A 23,348-nucleotide genomic window follows, 5' to 3' on the forward strand; every position below is an offset into this window, starting at 1 on the left:
TGTGTGTGTACCCCTACAGTATGTGTGTGTGTGTTTCTGTGTGTGTGTATGCGTGTGTACCCCTACAGTATGTGTGTGTGTGCGTGTGTGCTTGTAGCTGGATTACTTACAGAGATATAGACAGCAGCGAAGGCAGCCAGAGTAGCATGCTGCGAGGGAAAGGACTTCCTAGAACGACAGGGGAGGGAGACAGACGTTTTAATCTTCTGCTTGAGAGATAGTGAGACAGACTCTGAAAGGAAATCCACCGTAAAGGGTACAACCCATGATCGCATTGCCACAGCAGTGAGTTGGTTTTATTTGCCCCTCAAATCACTGACCATATTATAAGCAGTTTGAGCACATACGCATAGCAGGCTTTTGTTTTATACCAAGCTAGCTTTCCAGTAAAGTCAACAAATAGCCCTTTATTTACTTTAATAATAAAATGACAGCCAATCTGATTTCAGGGCTGTGCTGTCGCCACCATTTGTCTATGGTCCAGACCCACTTGTCTACTAGAGTTTTCCAAACCCTACATCATCTGTACAATACAAAAACAGCACCCTTAAAGGACTTAAAAGCAAGTTTTGTCTGACAACTGAGGGACTTTCTAATATCGATGCCGTAGTTAGGGCAAATGTTAACAGGCCAACTTCCCTTCATGAGAGGCTGGACAGAACAGAAGACACACAGTATACATTCCGCATATTGATGAGTAACAGGAAGTGACAGCCGTGGTAAGATCTGAAAATGATAGCTGTGAAACGCTCAGCTGCCTGGGCTGTGTGTGGGTGCAGGCAGGTCTGCCACAACATTCCCTGTTTCGTAAGTGCACGGGGGATGAACTGAGTGGGTTGTAGAAACACCATCTTCAGTTTTCCTCGCTCTCTTCTCATTGCGGTACCAGCAGACCGTAGCTAGGACTGCTACATTGTTCAGTGAGTCAGACACAGTATTCATTAGGTTAAGCCAGTGACTTGGTATAGAGTGGAGACATTAAGTGCCTTTAACAAACTAATGTCTCTGAGACTGGTATTGAGTCACTCCTGAGGTAGAGGCTACTATGGGTGTTTTTCTGCAAGCTAGCGCTGTTATTAACATTACACTGTTATTAACATTACGCTGTTATTAATAGTACGCTGTTATTAACATTACGCTGTTATTAACATTACACTGTTATTAACATTACACTGTTATTAACATTACGCTGTTATTAATAGTACGCTGTTATTAACATTACGCTGTTATTAACATTACACTGTTATTAACATTACACTGTTATTAACATTACACTTTTATTAACATTACGCTGTTATTAACATTACACTGTTATTAACATTACACTTTTATTAACATTACGCTGTTATTAACATTACACTGTTATTAACATTACACTGTTATTAACATTACACTGTTATTAACATTACGCTGTTATTAACATTACACTGTTATTAACATTACACTGTTATTAACATTACACTGTTATTAACATTACGCTGTTATTAACATTACACTGTTATTAACATTACACTGTTATTAACATTACGCTGTTATTAACATTACACTGTTATTAACATTACACTGTTATTAACATTACGCTGTTATTAACATTACACTGTTATTAACATTACTCTTTTATTAACATTACGCTGTTATTAACATTACACTTTTATTAACAATACGCTGTTATTAACATTACGCTGTTATTAACATTACACTTTTATTAACATTACACTGTTATTAACATTGCTAATGAGCATTTTGTAACATCTCACCGGGCAAAAATTGGTTGAATCAACGTAATTTCCACGTCACCCCTCATGCTTCAGTATTCACTTTAGTTTTTTTTGCAGACTGAAGTCTACAATATTTACTGTAGTATACTGTAGTATTACAGTTTACTATAGTATAAGTACTGTAGTTAAAGAAATTGTAGTGTATACTATAGAAATGACTGTCGTGTTTTTGCACACTGTAGTATACTGTAATATTTACTCTAGTGTTTTGCGGACTGTAGTATACTGTAGTATTTATTGTTATGTTTTTGCGGACTGTAGTACAGTATACTGTGCTATTTACTTGAGTGTTTTTGGGGACATTACTGTAGTATTTACTAGTGTTTTTGTTTTATTATCTTCGGCATAGAAGTGAGGGGGGTGCTTTCTAGGAAACCTAGTGAAGAAATAAAAAAAGAGCAATTATTCCATAAACAGTAGGTCTGAATGGATAGTTCATAGCTTCTGCTATTTCCTATAACCTGTAGGGAACACAATATATTGTCTATACTTGGCATGCAGGCTTCTCATCTACGGATGGCACAAATCGGGATATGGGAGAGTGGAATGAGCATGGTATATGCAAATTAAATACTAGTATTTACTATAGTCTTTCAGTGTTTTTGTGGACTGTAGTGTTTTTGCAGATATTTTATTTTGTGGATAATACTATAGTGTTGAGTATTTTACAGTATAATATAACATTCTATGAGTACAACACATGATCGAGGGATACTACAGTATGTAGTAAAGTATCCTATCGTTTACTACAGTTTCTGTATACTACTACAATATTTTTTACTTTCTGAAGGCACTGTATACTGTTTCAAACTTTACTACATTACAGAGGCATGCTAATGACCATATGTGGTAACCCACTAGAGATGACCTTGCAGGCCAAGCTCCAAGGTTAAGTTTGCCCTAGGTTCTAATCTAGGATCAGCTTCCCCTACACTAGTCCTAATCGTAACCATTAGTGGGGAAAATGCTAAACTGTCTAGGGCAGGGGTGGGCAAATGTTTTGGCTGAAGAGGCCACATCAGGATTTCAAAATTTAGCGGAGGGCCGCACAGATTTATATTTGGGCTGATTTGTTCAACAAATGCAATTTGCGTGCCAGAAAAAGGGCAGTTATTTTAAAATACACAGGTCCATTATAATTTCTGTCAAGTTTTAGACATTCAAGAGTGGCCTGGAGTGTTTTTCTAATAATACCTCCCCCTTCAAATAAAAATAGTGATACTTCCCGCGGGCAGTATTTTGCCCACCCCTGGTCTAGGTGCAACTTCACCCTACACCTGTTTCCACAGACACAGTGGAGATTATTCATAAATGCTGACTGCCATGGTCAACCACATGTTCTACCAACCATCTAGTTTCTCCTGAGGGTGATGGTGCATGCATTATTCCAACCTCTATGCATATTTTAAATACATTTTCAGTACAGTCTGGTTTACTGGGCCCGTATCCATAAACTGTCCAAGGGTAGGAATTCTGATCTAGGATCAGATTTTCCCTGTCCATTTAATCTTATTTATTATTACTTGTTTATTAACGCAAAAATGATCCTAGATCAGCACTCTAACCTGCCAGAGTTGATGACGGCTGGGTCTGCTCCATCAGAACAGATGTCCTCTATGATGAAGGAGCTGTCGTCACAGGTCATGTTGAGTATGGTGTAGTTGGGTTTACACACTGTCAGGAAGTAGGGGGCGTGGTAACCCGTCGACAGCTGGATGATGTCAGTGATGAGAGCCGTGATGCATAAGCCAAATACATGGACCCCTGGTAGAGAGAGATGGGAGGAAGAGGTGAGAGACAACCCGCAAAGGTGGGGACAGAAAGAGGGAGAGCAAGGGAGATATTACTCAGCTAATCACCAAAAGACAAGACAAAACACTATACAAAACATGTGGCTGTTCACTACACAGATAGGTCCCACAGAGTTTATGTTTTGTGAAGTGAGATACACCATATGTTTTCATATGTCATGATTGAGAAAATATCAAAACTTACCAACAAACCGAACAGCTCGCCGTATATACGAGTTGAAATTGCAGCCGGCTGCGTTGATATTGGCCTCCGTTTTGACCCCACTCTTTTTCCTGGACAGACAGCAATACAGGATACCTTCTCCTATCATTATCTAGGGAGAGATTTGACAGAAAGGACAGACAGAGTGAGGGTTTAATTCCTGTATGTTGAATAATTGGACCAAATAATTTATTAATAGGAGCGCAATTCCATTCCTGAATTGACTGGAATTTAAATGGCAATGACACTAACTGACAGATAAGTTATTCATAATCTCAGTTATGAGTTGCCTGTGGATAGCAGCAGCTGTTAGGGAAGGAGAGATAGCTAAAGTCAATGCAGGGCTGCTCCACCACCTAAGCCTTCTGTTGTGAATCAGCTAAAACAACTACAGTATGTGCCTATGACAGCCTGACAATGAGGCAGCTACACTAACTGTCTGCATGTGGGGCAGCTACGCTAACTGTCTGCCTGTGGGGCAGCTACACTAACTGTCTGCATGTGGGGCAGCTACGCTAACTGCCTGCCTGTGGGGCAGCTACACTAACTGTCTGCCTGTGACACCTGACGACATGCTGAGGTAGAGATCTGTTACAACAGGACGGCAGCTGCGACAAACCTTAGACAGCTAGCACGTACCATCTCACCTGCTGGGGAGAAACAACTGACCTGTGTGGAAACACTAAACATCTCGGTCGAACCATCTAACCAGCGTGTGAGATTTCCCTTGGCACATTTTTAAATTTCACCTTTATTTAACCAGAAAGCGGCCAAACGGGGTGTTGGCTTTGGGGATGATCAGTGAGATATACCTGCTGGAACGTGTGCTACGGGTGGGTGTTGTTTTCATGACCAGTGAATTGAGATAAGCCGGAGCTTTACCTAGCCTAGACTTTTTTTATATATATATTTTTATATATACTTTTAAAAATGTTTACCCCTTTTTCTCCCCAATTTCGTGGTATCCAATTGTTTAGTAGCTACTATCTTGTCTCATCGCTACAACTCCCGTACGGGCTCGGGAGAGACGAAGGTTGAAATTCATGCGTCCTTTGATACACAACCCAACCAAGCCGCACTGCTTCTTAACACAGCGCCATCCAACCCGGAAGCCAGCCACACCAATGTATCGGAGGAAACACTGTGCACCTGGCAACCTTGGTTAGCATGCACTGCGCCTGGCCCGCCACAGGAGTCGCTGGTGCACGATGAGACAAGGATTTCCCTACTGGCCAAACGCTCCCTAACCCGGACAATGCTAGGCCAATTGTGCGTCACCCCACAGACCTCCCGGTCGTGGCCGGTTACGACAGAGCCTAGGCGCGAACCCAGATTCTCTGGTGGCACAGCTGGAGCTGCAGTACTGCACCCTTTACCACTGCGCCACCCGGGAGGCTACCTAGCATAGACTTATAGATGACCTGGAGCCAATGAGTCTGGCGACGAATATGTAGCGAGGGCCAGCTGACTAGAGCATACAGGTCGCAGTGGTGGGTGGTATAAGGTGATTTGGCAACAAAACAGATGGCACTGTGATAGACTGCATCCAGTTTGCTGAGTAGAGTGTTGGAAGCTATTTTGTAGATGACATCGCCGAAGTCGAGGATCGGTAGGATAGTCAGTTTTACTAGGGTAAGTTTGGCGGCTTGAGTGAAGGAGGCTTTGTTGCGAAATAGAATGCCGATTCTATATTTGATTTTGGATTGGATATGTTTTATATGAGTCTGGAAGGAGAGTTTACAGTCTAGTCAGACACCTAGGTATTTATAGTTGTCCACATATTCTAGGTTGGAACCGTCCATGGGTGGTGATGCTAGTCGGGCGGGTGAAAAGCGAACGGTTGAAAAGCATGCATTTGGTTTTACTAGCGTTTAAGAGCAGTTGGAGGCCACGGAAGGAGTATTGTATGGCATTGAAGCTCGTTTCGAGGTTAGTTAACACAGTGTCCAAGGAAGGGCCAGAAGTATACAGAAGGTACACAAAGGCACGCCCTTGCTGAACAACTTAGTATTCATTGTCAAATTTTGTTACTGTTCTTTAACAGCCTATGTTTTTTAAAATTTTGATTCTAGGATCAATTACTACTGTATAGCCTATACTGTACAGAAAAACATGTGCGTTCGGCACAGTAGGAGGCACATGACATTTAATAGGGCATTGCCTGCATTTACTTTAATGATGAGAGGATCAGTGAGTGGGAACAAATTAAACAGGCAGTATATATAGTCAAGGCAATCATATCTCCTGCTGCAGTGTAGTGATGTTATATAGATGATACTGCATTTCTTAAAGAAGGGACCCAATATGAAGTTAATGACTCAAGGAGAGCGATAGGAGTTGCATTAACCATCATAGAACATGTTGCTAGAGGCAAAGCCATTATACTGAAATGTTTTTAGTATGGCTTTGTATGGCTGTCTGTAGTTGTTGTGTGTAATACTAAAGATGACCTAGTGACCTATTTCTTCTCAACAAAAGGAATTTGATTACAAGTCGCAGCTAAACATCTGAACCGTATCCAAGTTGCCTGCGAAGCCAGTGTCATACTGCGATAACGTTGTCATAGCTAAAGTCAAAGAAAGCAACAGAGAGAAACCAAGTGTAATCTGTGTGTTTCGACCAAACATCAAAACCAAGTCATTCAAGCATAAACAAAAACAAGAAAAGCCTTCCATGGGAAGCTGTTTTATAAGTCATAAAATCTGTCTGTCTTTCTGTCTGTCTGTCCCTCTGTCTGCCTGTGTTGATGTTCTGACAGTGGCCCTAGGTGGACAAGGCATGACACTGCAAGAAGCACCACCCCGCAGGTTGCCTAGGTGATAACAGTCGAAGGAGAGAAAGAGAATGTGTCGCCGAGCGAAACGCAGTCAAGGGAATATTTGCTGAGGAGCATTGAGAGAGAGCAGCAGCAGAGTGATGCTAAGAATTCTACAAATATAACACGTCCAATTAATGGAGATTTGGGATGATCATCAACCAGCAAAATCAGGACATTATATTTTAGGCCAACACTTTTCATAAAAGTCCATGGGAAAGTGTCTCGCAGACACCTTAAGGTTTGCTGTTTTCTCACATTACTAGTGTATAGAATACAGAAGACACCATGGACAGAACAACATAGAGATGTTATCTTTATAGAAGATACTATTACAAAACCATGACCTTTAGCAAAATGATGACACTTGACCCCTACACCCAAGAGCAGAACACTTCTGGAAGAGTGAGATATTAAATATTAAAACAATGAAATCCTATTCTTAACTAGACCCTGAAAGCGGAACCACTCTACAAGAAAAAACTCTCGGGAGCATACACTTCCCTCAGAAGTGATCCCATTGCCTATGAGCGAATTCATCTGCATGAGTAAACACATCTGAGCATACTTTAGGGAGAAAACCCTTCTGATTAATCCAGGAAAATGAGAATGCTAAATTATTAAATGTGATACTTTTTGGAATGAACCCCAGACATTGTAAGCAAACCCTTTGGATTCTCCCTGGACCCTTAGGAGTGAACTCTCATTCAGCATGAATAAACCATAAGATGTGAGCACTGATAAGTGGATGAACCCTTTGGAAGGAACACACTGAGTATAAGAACATGCTGGCCGTGAGTAACCCTTAGAAGTGAAATATGAATAGAAGTGAATTTTGCTGGTACACTAAATATAGAACCCTTAGAGGGGGACTATCCACACTCACAGAGAGTAAACCAGGACTGAGTGAGTTTGCCAGCAAACAGGCCCTAAAGCCTTAGATGTGATCCCTTGGTAGTGCAATTAGGGTCCCTTGAGAGTAAGAGCACACTGCTGTTATGAATTTAAGATGTTGACACTATTCTCAGCATGCTCTGGTGAATGGAGAGGGTGAACTCTGATCCGGAGAGTAAAACTGATCCTAATCTATTTGATCTATTGGAATCATGATGCTTGTCTTGGGTCATGTTCATTTGGCACCAACAGAATACATTTGACTTAAACCAGGAGTCGCTATCTGGATTTGTCCAACAAGATATGCTAATTTCTGTTTCTGGGTTGGAAATAGCTATTTCCACCATGCTGATCCATTGGAGTATGCTAGATAACTAAAGCTTATTTTATTCAACTCCATTGTTGCATGTACTGCATTATGCATTAAATATGTGCTTTTCATGAAGATATAGCTTTGAACCTCATAATCTGTATGCATCTTATGTTTTTCTTCATGGGTTCGTGCAGGTGACTGTGCATCATGACCTCCCCAGACAAATTGGTAGAATAGTTAGAATATGTGTTGGAGGTTGAAATGGGAGACAGTGCTAAGTTTCTTGGGAGGAGGCTGAGCCAGTGCTATAACAGCTGGTCACGTGCAGGAACACATGCAATGAGTTATTGTTTTATGCTTCTTGTTTTATGAAGAATGTATGCATTTTCTACATGTGAGTTAAAATTCTTAAATTAATTCCATACATCTGTTGTTTGTCCAGAACATCCAGGAGGATGGATTTTGCTATAAAATTCTGTGGCTCAAATCCCCTCGTTGAGTTCTCAGTGATCACCTCCAGCGGTGTTTACCGACCAGCTCCATTACTGCACTAATTCAATAATAAAGTTGGATTGTTTTGAAGAAATCTAAAAGTCTCTCCTTTTGATTACAATAATTCCACCACAGGAATGAGGTTTGTGGTTACACTGACCGTGGCTGCAGGTCCAGCGAAGGCCAGACTGAAGAGAATGAGGAAGGGGATGGCCTCCTGAGCGGGCTCGATGTAGGGCATGCTCAGACTTCGGTCATTGCAGCTGTAACCTGACCGCACCGGTTTGAACACATCTGTCAGCTCCAGAAAATACAGACTGACCACAGAGGAGGCCAGGATGGGAAGCTAGAGAGAGAGAGAGAGAGAGAGAGAGAGAGAGAGAGAGAGAGAGAGAGAGAGAGAGAGAGAGAGAGAGAGAGAGAGAGAGAGAGAGAGAGAGAGAGAGAGAGAGAGAGAGAGAGAGAGAGAGAGAGAGAGAGAGAGAGAGAGAGAGAGAGAGAGAGAGAGAGAGAGAGAGAGAGAGAGAGAGAGAGAGAGAGAGAGAGAGAGAGAGAGAGATGAGAGAGAGAGAGAGAGAGAGAGAGAGAGAGATGAGGGACGAGAGACAAAGAGGGGGAAAAGTTAGAAGCTGTCTTAAGAACATATGGCAAGCAGCAGACCGAAAACAGACTAACATTAGAGCACTGTCAGACAAGCCATCCAAAAGACAACCCACTCTTCCCACCTTCCTGAGTGATCCTCATCCTCCCTGAGTGATCCTCATCCTCCCGAGTGATCCTCATTCTTCCTGAGTAAACTTCATCCTTCCTGATTGATCCTTATCTTGACCTGAGTAATCCTAATCCTTCCAGAATGATACTCACCCTTCCTGAGTAATCCTCACCCTTCCTGAGTAATTCTCATCCTTCCTGAGTAATCCTCATCCTTCCTCAGTAATCCTCATCCTTCCTGAGTGATTCTCATCCTTCCTGAGTGATCCTCATTCTCCTTGAGTAATCCTCATCCTTCCTGAGTGATCATCATCTTTCCTGAGTTATCCTCATCCTTTCTGAGTAATCCTCATCCTTCCTGAGTGATCCTCATCCTTCCTGAGTGATCCTCATCCTTCCTGGGTGATCCTCATCCTTCCTGAGTGATCCTCATCCTTCCTGAGTGCTGAGGAGCTACATTTACAGATCTTACATGAGTGAGATCAATGTTCTTTGTTGGGGACGGGGGTTACAGTACGGAACTCTTTAAAGTAAATACACAAATGGGACTTTCTCGCACCAGGAGTTTCTCGCACCAGGTCACAAGGTAAGGAAAAACTCCTGGCCCTACACAACTCCTCCCTCCTGAGGCTTTCTCCATCATGCACTGGAGACTAAGGGTTCAATTCAATCAGATCTGCTTTAGCCGATATCCACATGTCGGAGGTGGAACTGCTTCCAATAGGCTGATAGAAATCCTAATTATTTAATTGAATGATTTGATCTTTGTTATTAGGGCTCCCGAGTGGCGTACTGGTCTAAGGCACTGCATCTCATGCATCTCAGTGCAAGAGGTGTCACTACAGTCCCTTGTTTGAATCCAGGCTGTATCACATCCCATCGTGATTGGAAGTCCCATAGGGCAGCGCACAATTGGCCCAGCGTCGTCCGGGTTTGGCCGGAGTAGGTCTTCATTGTAAATAAGAATTTGTTCTTAACTGACTTGCCTAGTTAAATAAAGGTTAAATAAATAACTATTTCTATATAGCCTAAACTTTCTCTTTCTGAACTTGTAACGCGAATGGGACGGGTGTAGGTTCGTGACAAGCAGCTGTTCCCCGATTTGACAGCTCCAATGCAGTTACACCTCTGACACCGCCAAAACATCAGCTATGTAGGTGTCGCCTACTGCCCATTAACGTTTGATCTGATTGAATCACTAGTTCTAAATGAGACTAATTCCGGTCATTTAAGACTCCAACCAGAAGGAATTTAGAACCAACCCAGTATGGGTCAATGGGTTATTTCTTCATGCAGTTTCCAACCTGCTAATATACCAGAACTATAAACGATAAGGTCTTGCTTAAAATTATACTGGCATTAACAAAATAATGAAGAGGATCATCATGATTGATATAATGCTACGATAACTGGTTCAACTAACGACCACAACAGCTGACAATGCTACTACTACTATACTACTACTAGTACTATTAATACTATACTACTACATCTACTATACTACTATTAATACTACTACTGATGCTAATAATGCTACTACTATACTACTACTACTATACTATACTATTGCTACTACTATACTACTACTACTACTACTACTACTACTACTACTATACTATACTACTGCTACTACTATACTACTACTACTACTACTACTACTACTACTACTACTACTACTACTAAAACAACCAAAACCAGAATTTTGACCTACTATTTATGAGCAAAAGAATAAACGGACATAAACAATGGCATCAAAATAATGCCTAGCAAACTATTGGTATGGACCTAATCACAAACAAACACCTTAGAAGCTGTGCTACATGGATGCTGCCTGGTTGCCCACCACACTGACAGCACTTTGCAACCTTGTGCTCGTTTAATAAGAGCTTATCATGCAAGTCTGTTCCTGCATCTGTTTGATTACTGACATCCAGGTTATGTGTAGGCTTTCTGCTTGTTGTGATGACACCAGTTAATTTACTATATAATTGAGCTCCATGAAGCAAATAACTGAATGATGATCTGCACGACCATCTTGCCTGTCACTAAGCAGTTGTAAAGGAACATCCATCTGAATAGGCTGAAGGTAAGGAGGAACAGTAGGTTGTCCCCCACCAAAGGGCAAATTACAAAAATGCAATTCCAGTAAATCTGGAAGGCTCTGTTTGAGCAACCATTGTTTTTAGCCACGTCTGCTGTAGTTATGTAGCAAACGTCGAATACTAACCATAACCATAGAAATAGGAATCCCCATTCAAGTCAATAACGCCATGATGGATGGCATTCTAGCGATTCTATTTCTATGACCATACACTATTTTTAAGTTATTCAACATAACTTGAGTTCATGGTTTCCAGAGATAATGTTTTGTATTTCATTGCAATCCTATGATAGAAGAGACTGGGCCACCAGGGCAGCTCACAAGATCAAGTGACTAGCGAGGCCAGTGATTTAGGTCCCAGGGTTTGACACTTTTATAATCCAATGATCCCTCATACTCTCCCAAGATGGAGTCTCTCTCTCTCTCTCTCTCTCTCTCTCTCTCTCTCTCTCTCTCTCAGGGAGCAGATCCATTGTCTACCAAGGGCTATCCTTCTTGTTGATGTCACACTTAGACAGAGAGTTAGCCTGCATTCATGTCCTGTTGAGGTTCTTTATGTTTACTGAAGCATAGCAAACACAGTCGACATATTCAGCTAAAGAGGGTAGAGGAAGAAGTAGAGGATGGAGCAGAGAACGCTGCTTGGTGCTCAAATTAGACATTGTGCACCACTGTGTGGTTTCTCCATTTTCACTACTCGTATCTTGTTTTCCTCTCACTCACAAGTTAGCAGGACATTTGTGTTGTTATCGAGCAGCACTGACCTTGCTGATAGCTGCTTTATTGATGAACAGTTCTACTTACTATGACTGATATCTTGTTGTCTTACCTAGCTACAATTGAAGTGGGAAGTTTACATACACTTAGGTTGGAGTTATTTATACTCGTTTTTCAACCACTCCACAAGTTCCTTGTTAACAAACAATAGTTTTGGCAAGTCGGGTTAGTACATCTACTTTGTGCATGACACAAGTAATTTTTCCAACAATTGTTAACATACAGATTATTTCACTTATAATTCACTGTATCACAATTCCAGTGGGTCAGAAGTTAACATACACTAAGTTGACTGTGCCTTTAAACAGCTTGGAAAATTCCAGAAAATGATGTCATGACTTTAGAAGCTTCTGATAGGCTAATTGTAACGGTTTTCTAGGTGTGGTGAAGGAGAGCCGGACCAAAACGCAGCGTGTAGATTGCGATCCATGTTTAATCAAACAAACGTAAACACGAAATAACACAAAAACCGAAACAGCCTATACTTGTCAACTAATACAGCGACAGGAACAAAGACACTAAGGACAATCACCCACAACAAACTCAAAGAATATGGCTGCCTAAATATGGTTCCCAATCAGAGACAACGATAAACACCTGCCTCTGATTGAGAACCACTCCAGAAAGCCATAGACTTTGCTAGATCACCCCACTAAGCTACAATCCCAATATATACACACCACATACAAAAAACCCATGCCACACCCTGGCCTGACCCAATACATGCAGATAAACACAAAATACTTCGACCAGCGCGTGACACTAATTGACATAATTTGAGTTAATTGGAGGTGTACCTATTAATGTATTTCAAGGACTACCTTCAGACTCAGTGCCTCTTTGCTTGACATAATAAGACAATCAAAAGAAATCAGCCAAGACCTCTGAAAAATAATTGTAGACCTCCACAAGTCTGGTTCAACCTTGGGAGCAATTTCCAAATGACTGAAGGTACTACGTTCATCTGTACAAACAATAGTACGCAAGTATAAACACCATGGGACCACGCAGCCGTCATACCGCTCCAGAAAGGAGACGCGTTCTATCTCCTAGAGATGAACGTACTTTGGTGCGAAAAGTGCAAATCAATCCCAGAACAACAGCAAAGGACCTTGTGAGGATGCTGGAGGAAACAGTACAAAAGTATCTATATCCACAGTAACACAAGTCCTATATCGACATAACCTGAAAGGCCGCTCAGCAAGGAAGAAGCCACTGCTCCAAAACCGCCATAAAAAGACAGACAACGGTTTGCAACTGCACATGGGGACAAAGATCGTACTTTTTGGAGTAATGTCCTCTGGTCTGATGAAACAAAAATAGAACTGTTTGGCTATAATGACCATCAATATGTTTGGAGGAAAAGGGGGAGGCTTGTGTAACCAATGTGAAATGGCTAGCTAGTTAGCGGGGTGCGCACTAATAGCATTTCAATCTGTGATGACACTCACTCTGAGACCTTGAAGTAGTTGTTCCCCTTGCTCTGCAAGGGCTGCGGCTATTGTGGAGCGATGAGTAACGATGCTTCGTGGGTGTCAATTGTTGATGTGTGCAGAGGGTCCCTGGTTTGAGCCCAGGTAGGGGTGAGGAAAGGGACAGAAGCTAAAACTGTTACATTAATGCTGTTGACCCGGATCACTGGCTGCTGCAGAAAAGTAGGAGGTCAAAAGGGGGGTGAGTGTAACCGATGTGAAATGGCTAGGTAGTTAGCTGGGTGTGCGCTAATAGCATTTCAATCAGTGACGTCACTTGCTCTGAGGCCTTGAAGTAGTTGTTCCCCTTGCTCTGCCACGGCTTTTGTGGAGCGATTGGTAACGCTGCTTTGTGGGTGTCAGTTGTTGATGTGTGCGGACGGTCCCTGGTTCGAGGCCAGGTAGCGGTGAGGAGAGGGACAGAAATTATACTGTTACACTTGCAAGCCGAATAACACCTTCCCAACCATGAAGCATGGGGGTGGCAGCATCATGTTCTGGGGGTGCTTGGCTGCAAGAGGGACCGGTGCACTTCACAAAATAGATCATGAGGGAGGAAAATAATGTGGATAAATTGAAGCTTCAGTCAGGAAGTTAAAGCTTGGTCGCAAATGGGTCTTCCAAATGGACAATGTGCCCAAGCATACTTCCAAAGTCATGGAAAATGGCTGAAGGACAACAAAGTCAAGGTATTGGAGTGGCCATCACAAAGCCCTGACCTCAATCCTATAGAAAATGTGTGGGCAGAACTGAAAAAGCAGGTGCGACCAAGGAGGCCTACAAACCTGACATTTCACATTCTTGAAATAGAGTGGTGATCCTAACTGACCTAAGACAGGGAATTTTTACTAGGATCAAATGTCATGAATTGTGAAAAACTGAGTTTAAATGTATTTGGCTAAGGTGTATGTAAACGCCTGACTTCAACTGTACCGTAAAATGAATGCACAAACTGTAAGTCTCTCTGAATAAGAGCGTCTGCGAAATGACAAAACATGTAAATGTAAAACCAAAAGAGTCAGCGTTAACAGACAAAGAAGAGAGAACCTCTGCTTGTCAATGACATAGGTTTGCATTGCAACCCTCCTTACCTGCACTATAGAAGCCCCCTGAGAATGCTTGTCCTACTTAGTATGGGCATCGTGCCCCTCTCCCATGTGTACATCCAAGAACCAGGCCATATAGCCTTCAATGGCTGCATTTACACAGGCAGCCCAATTCAGATCTTTTTCAGAGCTGATTGGTCAAAAGATCAATTTGTGTAAAAAATATCAGAATTGGGCTGCCTGTGTAAATGCAGCCTATGTAGGGGAAAACATTAGACACACCCGATGCTCTTTCAGGTAATCATCTATGGTTAATCTTCACTTGATCTATAATGAATGGTAAAACCTACAAATGTGTTGGAGCATCATCAAACTCATAATAATGCATTGAAACCACGCAGCAGTCTTCAGTACTATGGAGAGCTCCCAGATTCAGCAGATGACATTACTGTCTTTGTCAGTTAGGCCTCTAGTCACAAAAAAATGCTAATGCATTTATTAATCCATTGGCTGTATAGGCTTATGTCATTTTACATAGGCGTCACATGCTGTATAACAGAGTAATCCTGCATAAACTAGCATGGCATATCAATATTCATGATTTGCAGTTTCATTATAATCACTGCGTGGGAGAAAACTAACAGGGCTAAATATGTTTCCTTCCTGTTTTATCTTGAACGCACCCTTGGGAGTCAATTTTGCATAATCCAACTAGTTTTGGACGGACATTCTCTAAATTATGTGGGTGTTGAGTTATATGATCGATAAAATAGAGATTAAACAAGAGAGATGTGACTATTCGAGTCACAAGATTAAAATGAGTTATTCTCTATCATGTTCACCACTTTACATCATCGCTACTGTATGAATCTGTGATATGACACAAATGACAGAAATACATGAGGAGAGCTCGTTAACCTTGAATAAGTAGCTTTATGGCAACCTCATCATTAATCCTAGCTTTGATCGTGACTGCCATACCAATGCACAGCGCCGTGTCTGAAAATTACACACATTTTGCGCGGCTACCTGTAGGCAATGAGATGCATACAATAAGATACAGCTGCATTTTGTTGCATTTCCGCTGTCAGTGACCGCATATTCATTCAAAACCATAGATATTCTATTAAATTATATTATTATTATAATGTTCTAATTCCTAATTGTATTAACTCACCTACCTCAACGAAATAGAAACATGGCAGTAAGGTAACGCTGTCTTTGGTCACCTTTCCTTTTAATCTCTCTTTTGCAGACATGATGAACCTCCTGTCTCTCCTTTGAGAGGCCGGAGACAGAGAGTTGTATTTAATTCCGCCCGTAATTTTGGCAATGTAAGAGATTATGCTTCTGTAGCTGGTGGTTTCTGCTCCATCGCCAAGTGTCGCGCTTGTGTTGAAGGAACCACTCCACTGCAGTCAGTCACTCGCGCAAAGAATCACTGTATCGAAACCAGCCACAAAAGCAAATGATACAATTCAAAACATTGTGCGTATTTAGATATCTAGAGGGCAGAAACATGTTACAAATATTGCATTACATTCCTTATGAGTATTTAGTATTTGCAGGTGACAACGATGTGGAACGACTCGAGAAGGAAAATGCTAAAAAGATCGATACAAGTGACGTCAGAACAAATGTACTTAAAACCTATTTTTCGCACGGGTGGCGCGCATAAGAGTACGCGCATAGCCGAATGAATACTGGGTGCATGACAAGTGTTTGTATGTGTTACACATATAACTATTGTAGAGTCGCCCCTCTAGTGTTGCACCACTAATTGTTCATTTTCATATCAACACAAAATCAATTTTGCCTTTGTAGCCTAAGTGTCTAGATCAGAGAGCTGCAGGCAGAGAGCTGGATGCAGAGGACACACACACACACACACACACACACACACACACACACACACACACACACACACACACACACACACACACACACACACACACACACACACACACACACACACACACACACACACACACACACACACACACACACACACACACAAATACCCACCTCCAATTTCATTGCTGTACAACACAAACACATCCTCAACTTCCCCCTGGTTTTCCCCTTTTTACAGAATGCTTTCCAATCCAGTTTTGCTGTGTTATTCCACACATGTCTTTAAGTGTGAGAATCCTGCCATCTTCCACCTCTTCTTATGACAACCTAGTGAATACTGAGACAGTTAGTTGAAATGTGTCACCCCATCTGGGATTGAAACTCTCAGCTCAACCACAGTGTCTGTTAACTCCTTCATGTGGTCAGTGAGTTCACTTCATGTTCTTATGTGGTGGTGGCAGTTGCATCATCATGGTATTGTAACTGTCATTTCAGCTTTATTCATTATCTGGAAGGCATTTGGGAATTTCAGAGCACACCATCAGTTGCCCTCTCCTTCCAATAAACACTGGACAATTAGCTTATTTATAACCCACAGTAGCTTCATGCAGACAGAAATGGAACCCCCCCCACACGTTCATCTCCAGTTTAACTCTCTCTTGAATTACTTCAGATATGAGATAAAAAGCGCTTGGGGATTAACCATTGCTGTAGTGTAGGCTGCAGAAAAGTTTGATGAGATGTGTTTGACCTCAGGTGTCCAGAAGTCAAAGCAGATAACTCCTGCCATCTAATGGTAGAGCTTTAATATTACAATAGAAGGGAAGACAGCATCCCAATTGTTTGGAAAAGCTTCCTTTCCCTTCTACCTTAGTACTGTACCTTGACGACCAATCATCTTCAAGGACCTGATAAAACAATGCCCTGAGTTCTTCTGAGACATGTGAGCTGACCAGACAAACTGTCCTTGTGATAGAGTACAACTACTGCATAACACAGAGTTTTTCCTGGTCAAGTAACATGGTCAGGAAGAATCCAGGGGCTCTAACTGAAAGTATTATTGAAAAGATTAATTCCAGACATTTCAACTATCAGTGATTAACTAGGAAATAGTGCTATTATATAGTACTGGAATATTGCTAATGGTGTGCTATAAAACACGTAAGGTCCTTAAAACCCACAAATTCATAGCTCAGAATAACCACATCAGGCAGGCAGGCAGGCAGGCAGGCAGGCAGGCAGGCAGTCGCACGTCTCTTCAACTCCCTCTGTTAGGGGAGAATCTCAATTGCATTTCCTTGATTATTTGCATCAAGGGGAGGGACCCCTGACCTTCTCATCCAATGGGTTATGAGAAGAAGAAGAGGAGATGAGGATGCAACGAATCAAGGAAATGTAATTGAGATAATCTTCCAAGGACAGAATAAGCAAATATTTGACAGCTATGACATTTTTTTAGTCTGTGCCCAGACTGCTTGACTGGCTGAGCAATCACAATACACATGGCCTGTCCAGAAACAACCCCTAGTCCTTACTGCCAAGAGTATAGACATTTGTGGAGATCTGAGAGGAATTGATGGGTGGTGACATGGTGGGAGCTCCACCTTACCCTCTAATTCTCCGTGTACACTAGCACACGAAGCCGCGCAGTGAAACACCGCTTCCCATTTATTTTCAATGGAAGGATAGTGGTGAGGAGCGGAGAGGGCGTGGGACCGTTGGGCGGTGCGAATGTGGGACGGCTCATTTTTATTTTTTTATTTCACCTTTATTTAACCAGGTAGGCCAGTTGAGAGCAAGTCCTCATTTACAACTGCAACCTGGCCAAGATAAAGCAAAGCAGTGCGACACAAACAACACATAGTTACACATTAGATAAACAAACGTACAGTCAATAACACAATGGAGAAATCAACTCGTAGCACTCACGGCTGTAGCCATGAAGTGCTTTGAAAATCTGGTCATGGCTCACATCAATACCATTATCCCAGAAACCCTAGACCCACTCCAATTCGCATACCACCCTAAAAGATCCACAGATGATGCAATCTCTATTGCACTCCACACTGCCCTTTCCCACCTGGACAAAAGTAACACTAATTTGCTCACATTGTATATAGACTTGTTTATACTGTATTATTGACTGTATGTTTGTTTTACTCCATGTGTAACTCTGTGTTGTTGTATCTGTCGAACTGCTTTTCTTTATCTTGGCCAGGTCGCAATTGTAAATGAGAACAGGTCCTTCTGTAGCTCAGTTGGTAGAGCATGGCACTTGTAACGCCAGGTTAGTGGGTTCGATTCCCGGGACCACCCATACGTAGAATGTATGCACACATGACTGTAAGTCGCTTTGGATAAAAGCGTCTGCTAAATGGCATATATTATTATTATATATATTCTCAACTTGCCTACCTGGTTAAATAAAGGTGAAATAAAAAATATTTAAAAAAAAAACACCTATGTGAGAATGATATTCAGTGACTACAGCTCAGCGTTCAACAACATAGTGCCCTCAAAGCTCATCGATGAGCTAAGGACCCTGGGACTAAACACATCCCTCTGCAACTTGGATCCTGGACTTCCTGACGGGCCGCCCCCATGTGGTAAGGATAGGTAACAACGCATCCGCCACACTGATCCTCAACACGGGGGCCCCTCAGGGGTGCGTGCTCAGTACCCTCCTGTACTCCCTGTTCACTCTTGACTACACGGCCAGGAACGACTGCAACACCATCATTAAGCTTGCCGATGACACAACAGTGGTAGGCCTGATCACCGACAACGACGAGACAGCCTATAGAGATGAGTTCACAGACCTGTCCGTGTGGTGCCAAAATTCAGGGGGTCGCTGAAGGGGGGCTTGCCCAGGAGCCATACAAGCTAGAACCGCCACTGTTCCTACAGATGCCTTGTAACTGGAGATTCCTTCAAAACGATTGTCTACAGTTACCGTGTAGGGCACTGCAAGGTTGGATGACCTGGACCATCTGGGACTGCCTCCTGGGGGAATTCAGGCCTGTGAAGGTTACCTGTCAAAGACTTCAGCAACCCTGGTCACATACTGTTCTCTCTGCTACTGCACGGCAAACTCCGGTACCAGAGCACCAAGTCTGGGTCCAAGAGGCTTCTTAACAGCTTCTACCCCCAAGCCATAAGACTCCTGAATACCTAATTAAACTCTACCTACATGTACATATTACCTCAACTAACCGGTGCCCCTGCACATTGACTCTGTACCGGTACCCCCGGTATATAGTCTCGCTATTGTTATTTTACTGATGCTCTTTAATTACTTGGTACTTTTATTTCTTACTCTTATCCATATTTTTTTTTACTGCATTGTTGGTCAGGGGCTCGTAAGTAATCATTTCACTGTAAGGTCTGCACCTGTTGTATTCGGTGCATGTGACTAATACAATTTGATTTGATACCTGTGTCCTGCATACATTAACTTCATGAGGATGGAAACGAGGACCAAGAGGGGATCTGCAGCTCGACGCCGTGTGCCAGAGGAGAAGTCTGCTGCTCTGCAGGATGTTTCAAGGATGGGGTCCAACAACGCAGCAAGAGAGGCAATCCGTGTGGGAGATCGTCACCTCCTACTTCTTCAAAGATGATGCTGTTCCATGGCAACACCATAGACTACACTATGCACAACCAAAGGCTCTTTTAAGAGCCATTCACATTGCAATAAGAGTATTCTTCCATTTACTTAGCTATGTCAACTGCAGTTATTCAATTTCCAGTTTCTCTCCCTTTGATTTCTACTTCTCAGGTAAGGGTGTGATGTCTGTACAAAAACAAAACAGGATATTTTAAGTCATCCATATTGAAACAATGGAGAACAATTAGACACCCTATATATAACCCACACCTACACACTCATGTATCAATCTGATTGATGGATTGTGTTGTGCAAGTAAGCAGGCTCAGGTGTATAACTGTGGCTCCTTCCACCTTCAAAGAACAGCAAGAGTGCTAACCATGGAGAATAGTAAGACACTTCATTATTTCTATAACTACGCTATATTGCTTGTCCTTGTGTCTGTGCATGTTTTTCAGCATAAAGTACTCTGCAGCCAATTAGTGTGGACACCAGGTGAGGCCACACACACATATTCCTGTTGAACATTGTCTCTTTACTACCTCATTTTCTCAATAACAGTCTCTATCCTTCACTTTATCTCTCTCACCTTCTCCCTAAATCCTTTAGGTTATATCAGCTGTGTCGGTGAACCCCTCCCCCCTTTGAACTGGCTACATAGAGGGCACAACATGTTCAGAGGTGAGAGGTCACTTGGTCGGGTCAACAGGAAGTATTATTAAAGAGATGTTTTACATAGAAATACAGATAGAGATGTAGTAGTCTCAGAGTTAATGATCCAAGGTCAGTTTTGCACTTCACCTCCTGATGATTATGATGACTCTCTCTCTCTCTCTCTCTCCATCTGTCTCACAACTGCAGGTATGTTTTGATGTGAGAGAGGATCCCAACCCCCGACCAGCTATAGCTAGGGGATATCTCTAGTCTTTATTAGATTTTTTGGGGGGGGGTATATGTTTTTGTAACTTTTTACCCATTGTTTCTCCACAATTTCGTTATATCCAATTGGTAGTTACTGTAGTTGAGGACTTGGTGGACTGTATATTCTGTAGGGTTAGGTTTACTTGTTCTCTTCCAGGCACTTGTAAGGGCACAGATGACAGACCGGTAGGAATCTAGTTGAGGTTGTTTAATGACGCTGATTCACATATCGTAGTAATGGCACAGCACAGCACAGTGCATGGCTTGACAATTGTGTTAACCAAGAGTGTGTGATTCTGAAAAGGGAGAAATTAAATACAATAGTAAATGGAAGGTATAGGATAGGAAGGTACAACCTGCAATTACATAAGCTATAAATAATATGGCTACAATAGGTTGTCTGCTGCACAGGGCAATACAACCTTACACCATAGCTGTGACTTCACTAATGAATGATCAGAGGAGTGAAACTACACAACAGTACTGAGGAGCACCATCATCCTCACACAGCTTCATGAATTTTAATGTATAATGCATCCACAAGGTCATTGCTAACAAAAAACCCACACAATCTATAAAGTATAAATCCATACAACCACAGGGAATATACGACTAGACACTGATATGCTAAATGTCTAAAATTGGATGACAGAAACAAGAGCAAGCTTAGAGTTACTAGCTCTCAGTAAAAATGCAAATTCGCATAACAAAGGAGTGCGTCCACAACACATGAATTGTAAGAATATGAACTCACATTTATGAAGGATGCACACTGGCCTTGGCTAGGTAATCATACGAGATGGATGGAACTTATCAAGGCTTGTGTACTTTCTCTAGTTCTTCATTCTCATTAGTTAGAGATCGGGGAGAAAAAGGGATTAAAAAACAAGACCCTGCCAAGCCGCACTGCTTTTTGACACACTGCTCGCTTAAGTCAGCTGACCAATGTGTCGGAGGAAACACTGTACAACTATCATGCACCCAGATTGCCACAAGGAGTCACTAACGCGCGATGGGACAAGGGCTTCCTGGCCAGCCAAACCCTCCCCTAACCCAGACAACACTGTGCCAATTGTGCGCCGCCTCATGGGTTTCCCGGTCTCGGCCGGGATCGAACCCGGATCTGTAGTGACACCTCAAGCACAGCGATGCAGTGCCTTCAGACTGCTGTGTCACTCGGAAGGTCCCTGATATCTCTAGTCTAGCAATAGATGCTGTTGTTTTGTCTGTATAGCCTCATTTAATAAGATTATCAATAGTTAGCTAAGTAGCTAGGATATATCAGTCAGCTAACCATTGACAGTAACTGCAGTTCATTACTAAGTCAATTAGCACTAAATCATATGCAGCAATTGAGAAATCTTACCTCATCTTGGAACTTTGACAATTAATTAAATTACATGTTTCACAAAAAAATATATACAGTATATGAGTAGTGCAAATATGTATCAATCTGATAAGTCCCTTTTTTTGTTTTACAATTGAAGTCGAAAGTTTACATACACCTTAGCCAAATACATTTAAACTCAGTTTTTCACAATTCTTGACATTTAATCCTTGTAAAAATGTCCTGTCTTAGGTCAGTTAGGATCACCACTTTATTTTAAGAATGTGAAATGTGAGAATAATAGTAGAGAGAATTATTTCTATCAGCTTTTATTTCTTTCATCACATTCCCAGTGGGTCAGAAGTTTACATACACTCAATTAGCATTTGGTAGCATTGCCTTTAAATTGTTCAATTTGGGCCAAACGTCTCGGGAAGCCTTCCACAAGCTTCCCACAATAAGTTGGGTGAATTTTGGCCAATCCTCCTGACACAGCTGTGTAACTCAGGCAGGTTTGTAGGCCTCCTTGCTCACACATGCTTTTTCAGTTCTGCCCACACATGTTCTATAGGATTGAGGTCAGGGTTTGTGATGGCCACTCCAATACCTTGACTTTGTTGTCCTTAAGCCATTTTTCCACAGCTTTGGAAGTATGCTTGGGGTCATTGACCATTTGGAAGACTCATTTGCGACCAAGCTTTAACTTCATGACTGATGTCTTGAGATGTTGCTTCAATAAATCCACATAATTTTCCTTCGTCATTATGCCATCAATTTTGTGAAGTGCACCAGTCTCTCTGGCAGCAAAGCACCCCCACAACATGATGCTGCCACCCCCGTGCTTCACAGTTGGGAAGGTATTCTTCGGCTTGCAAGCCTCCCCCTTTTTCCTCCACAAATAACGATGGTCATTGTGGCCAAACAGTTCTATTTTTGTTTCATCAGACCAGAGGACATTTCTCCAAAAAGTACGAACTTTGTCCCCATGTGCAGTTGCAAACCGTAGTCTGGCTTTTTATAGAGGTTTTGGAGCAGTGGCCTCTTCCTTGCTGAGCGGCCTTTCAGGTTATGTCGATATAGGACTTGTTTTACTGTGGATATAGATACTTTTGTACCTGTTTCCTCCAGCATCTTCACAATGTCCTTTTCTGTTGTTCTGGGATTGATTTGCACTTTTCGCACCAAAGTACATTCATCTCTAGGAGACAGAACGCGTCTCCTTCCTGA

General features: G+C 42.1%; 1 protein-coding gene across 3 annotated transcripts in view; it reads right to left on the reverse strand.

Annotated features, from left to right (window-relative positions):
- LOC118394552 (phospholipid phosphatase-related protein type 4) overlaps positions 1-16,577 on the reverse strand; it is a 29,555-nt gene extending 12,978 nt beyond the window's left edge. Inside the window, exons 1-5 of one of the 3 annotated variants that reach the window (XM_052463532.1) lie at positions 16,438-16,577; positions 8,466-8,651; positions 3,774-3,903; positions 3,344-3,542; positions 111-168 (exon numbers count right to left, since the gene is read on the reverse strand). In XM_052463532.1, the coding sequence (XP_052319492.1) occupies positions 111-168; positions 3,344-3,542; positions 3,774-3,903; positions 8,466-8,651; positions 16,438-16,470 (606 nt within the window). In that variant the 5' untranslated portion in view covers positions 16,471-16,577. Of the gene's footprint in view, positions 1-110; positions 169-3,343; positions 3,543-3,773; positions 3,904-8,465; positions 8,652-9,030; positions 9,118-15,593; positions 16,033-16,437 lie in introns of those variants that run through there. The other 2 variants (XM_035787830.2, XM_052463533.1) reach the window with 2 other exon arrangements.
- Positions 16,578-23,348: the final 6,771 nt, after the last annotated feature.

This window comes from Oncorhynchus keta, chromosome 15 (genome assembly GCF_023373465.1).
Source record: "Oncorhynchus keta strain PuntledgeMale-10-30-2019 chromosome 15, Oket_V2, whole genome shotgun sequence".
Lineage (NCBI taxonomy): Eukaryota > Metazoa > Chordata > Actinopteri > Salmoniformes > Salmonidae > Oncorhynchus > Oncorhynchus keta.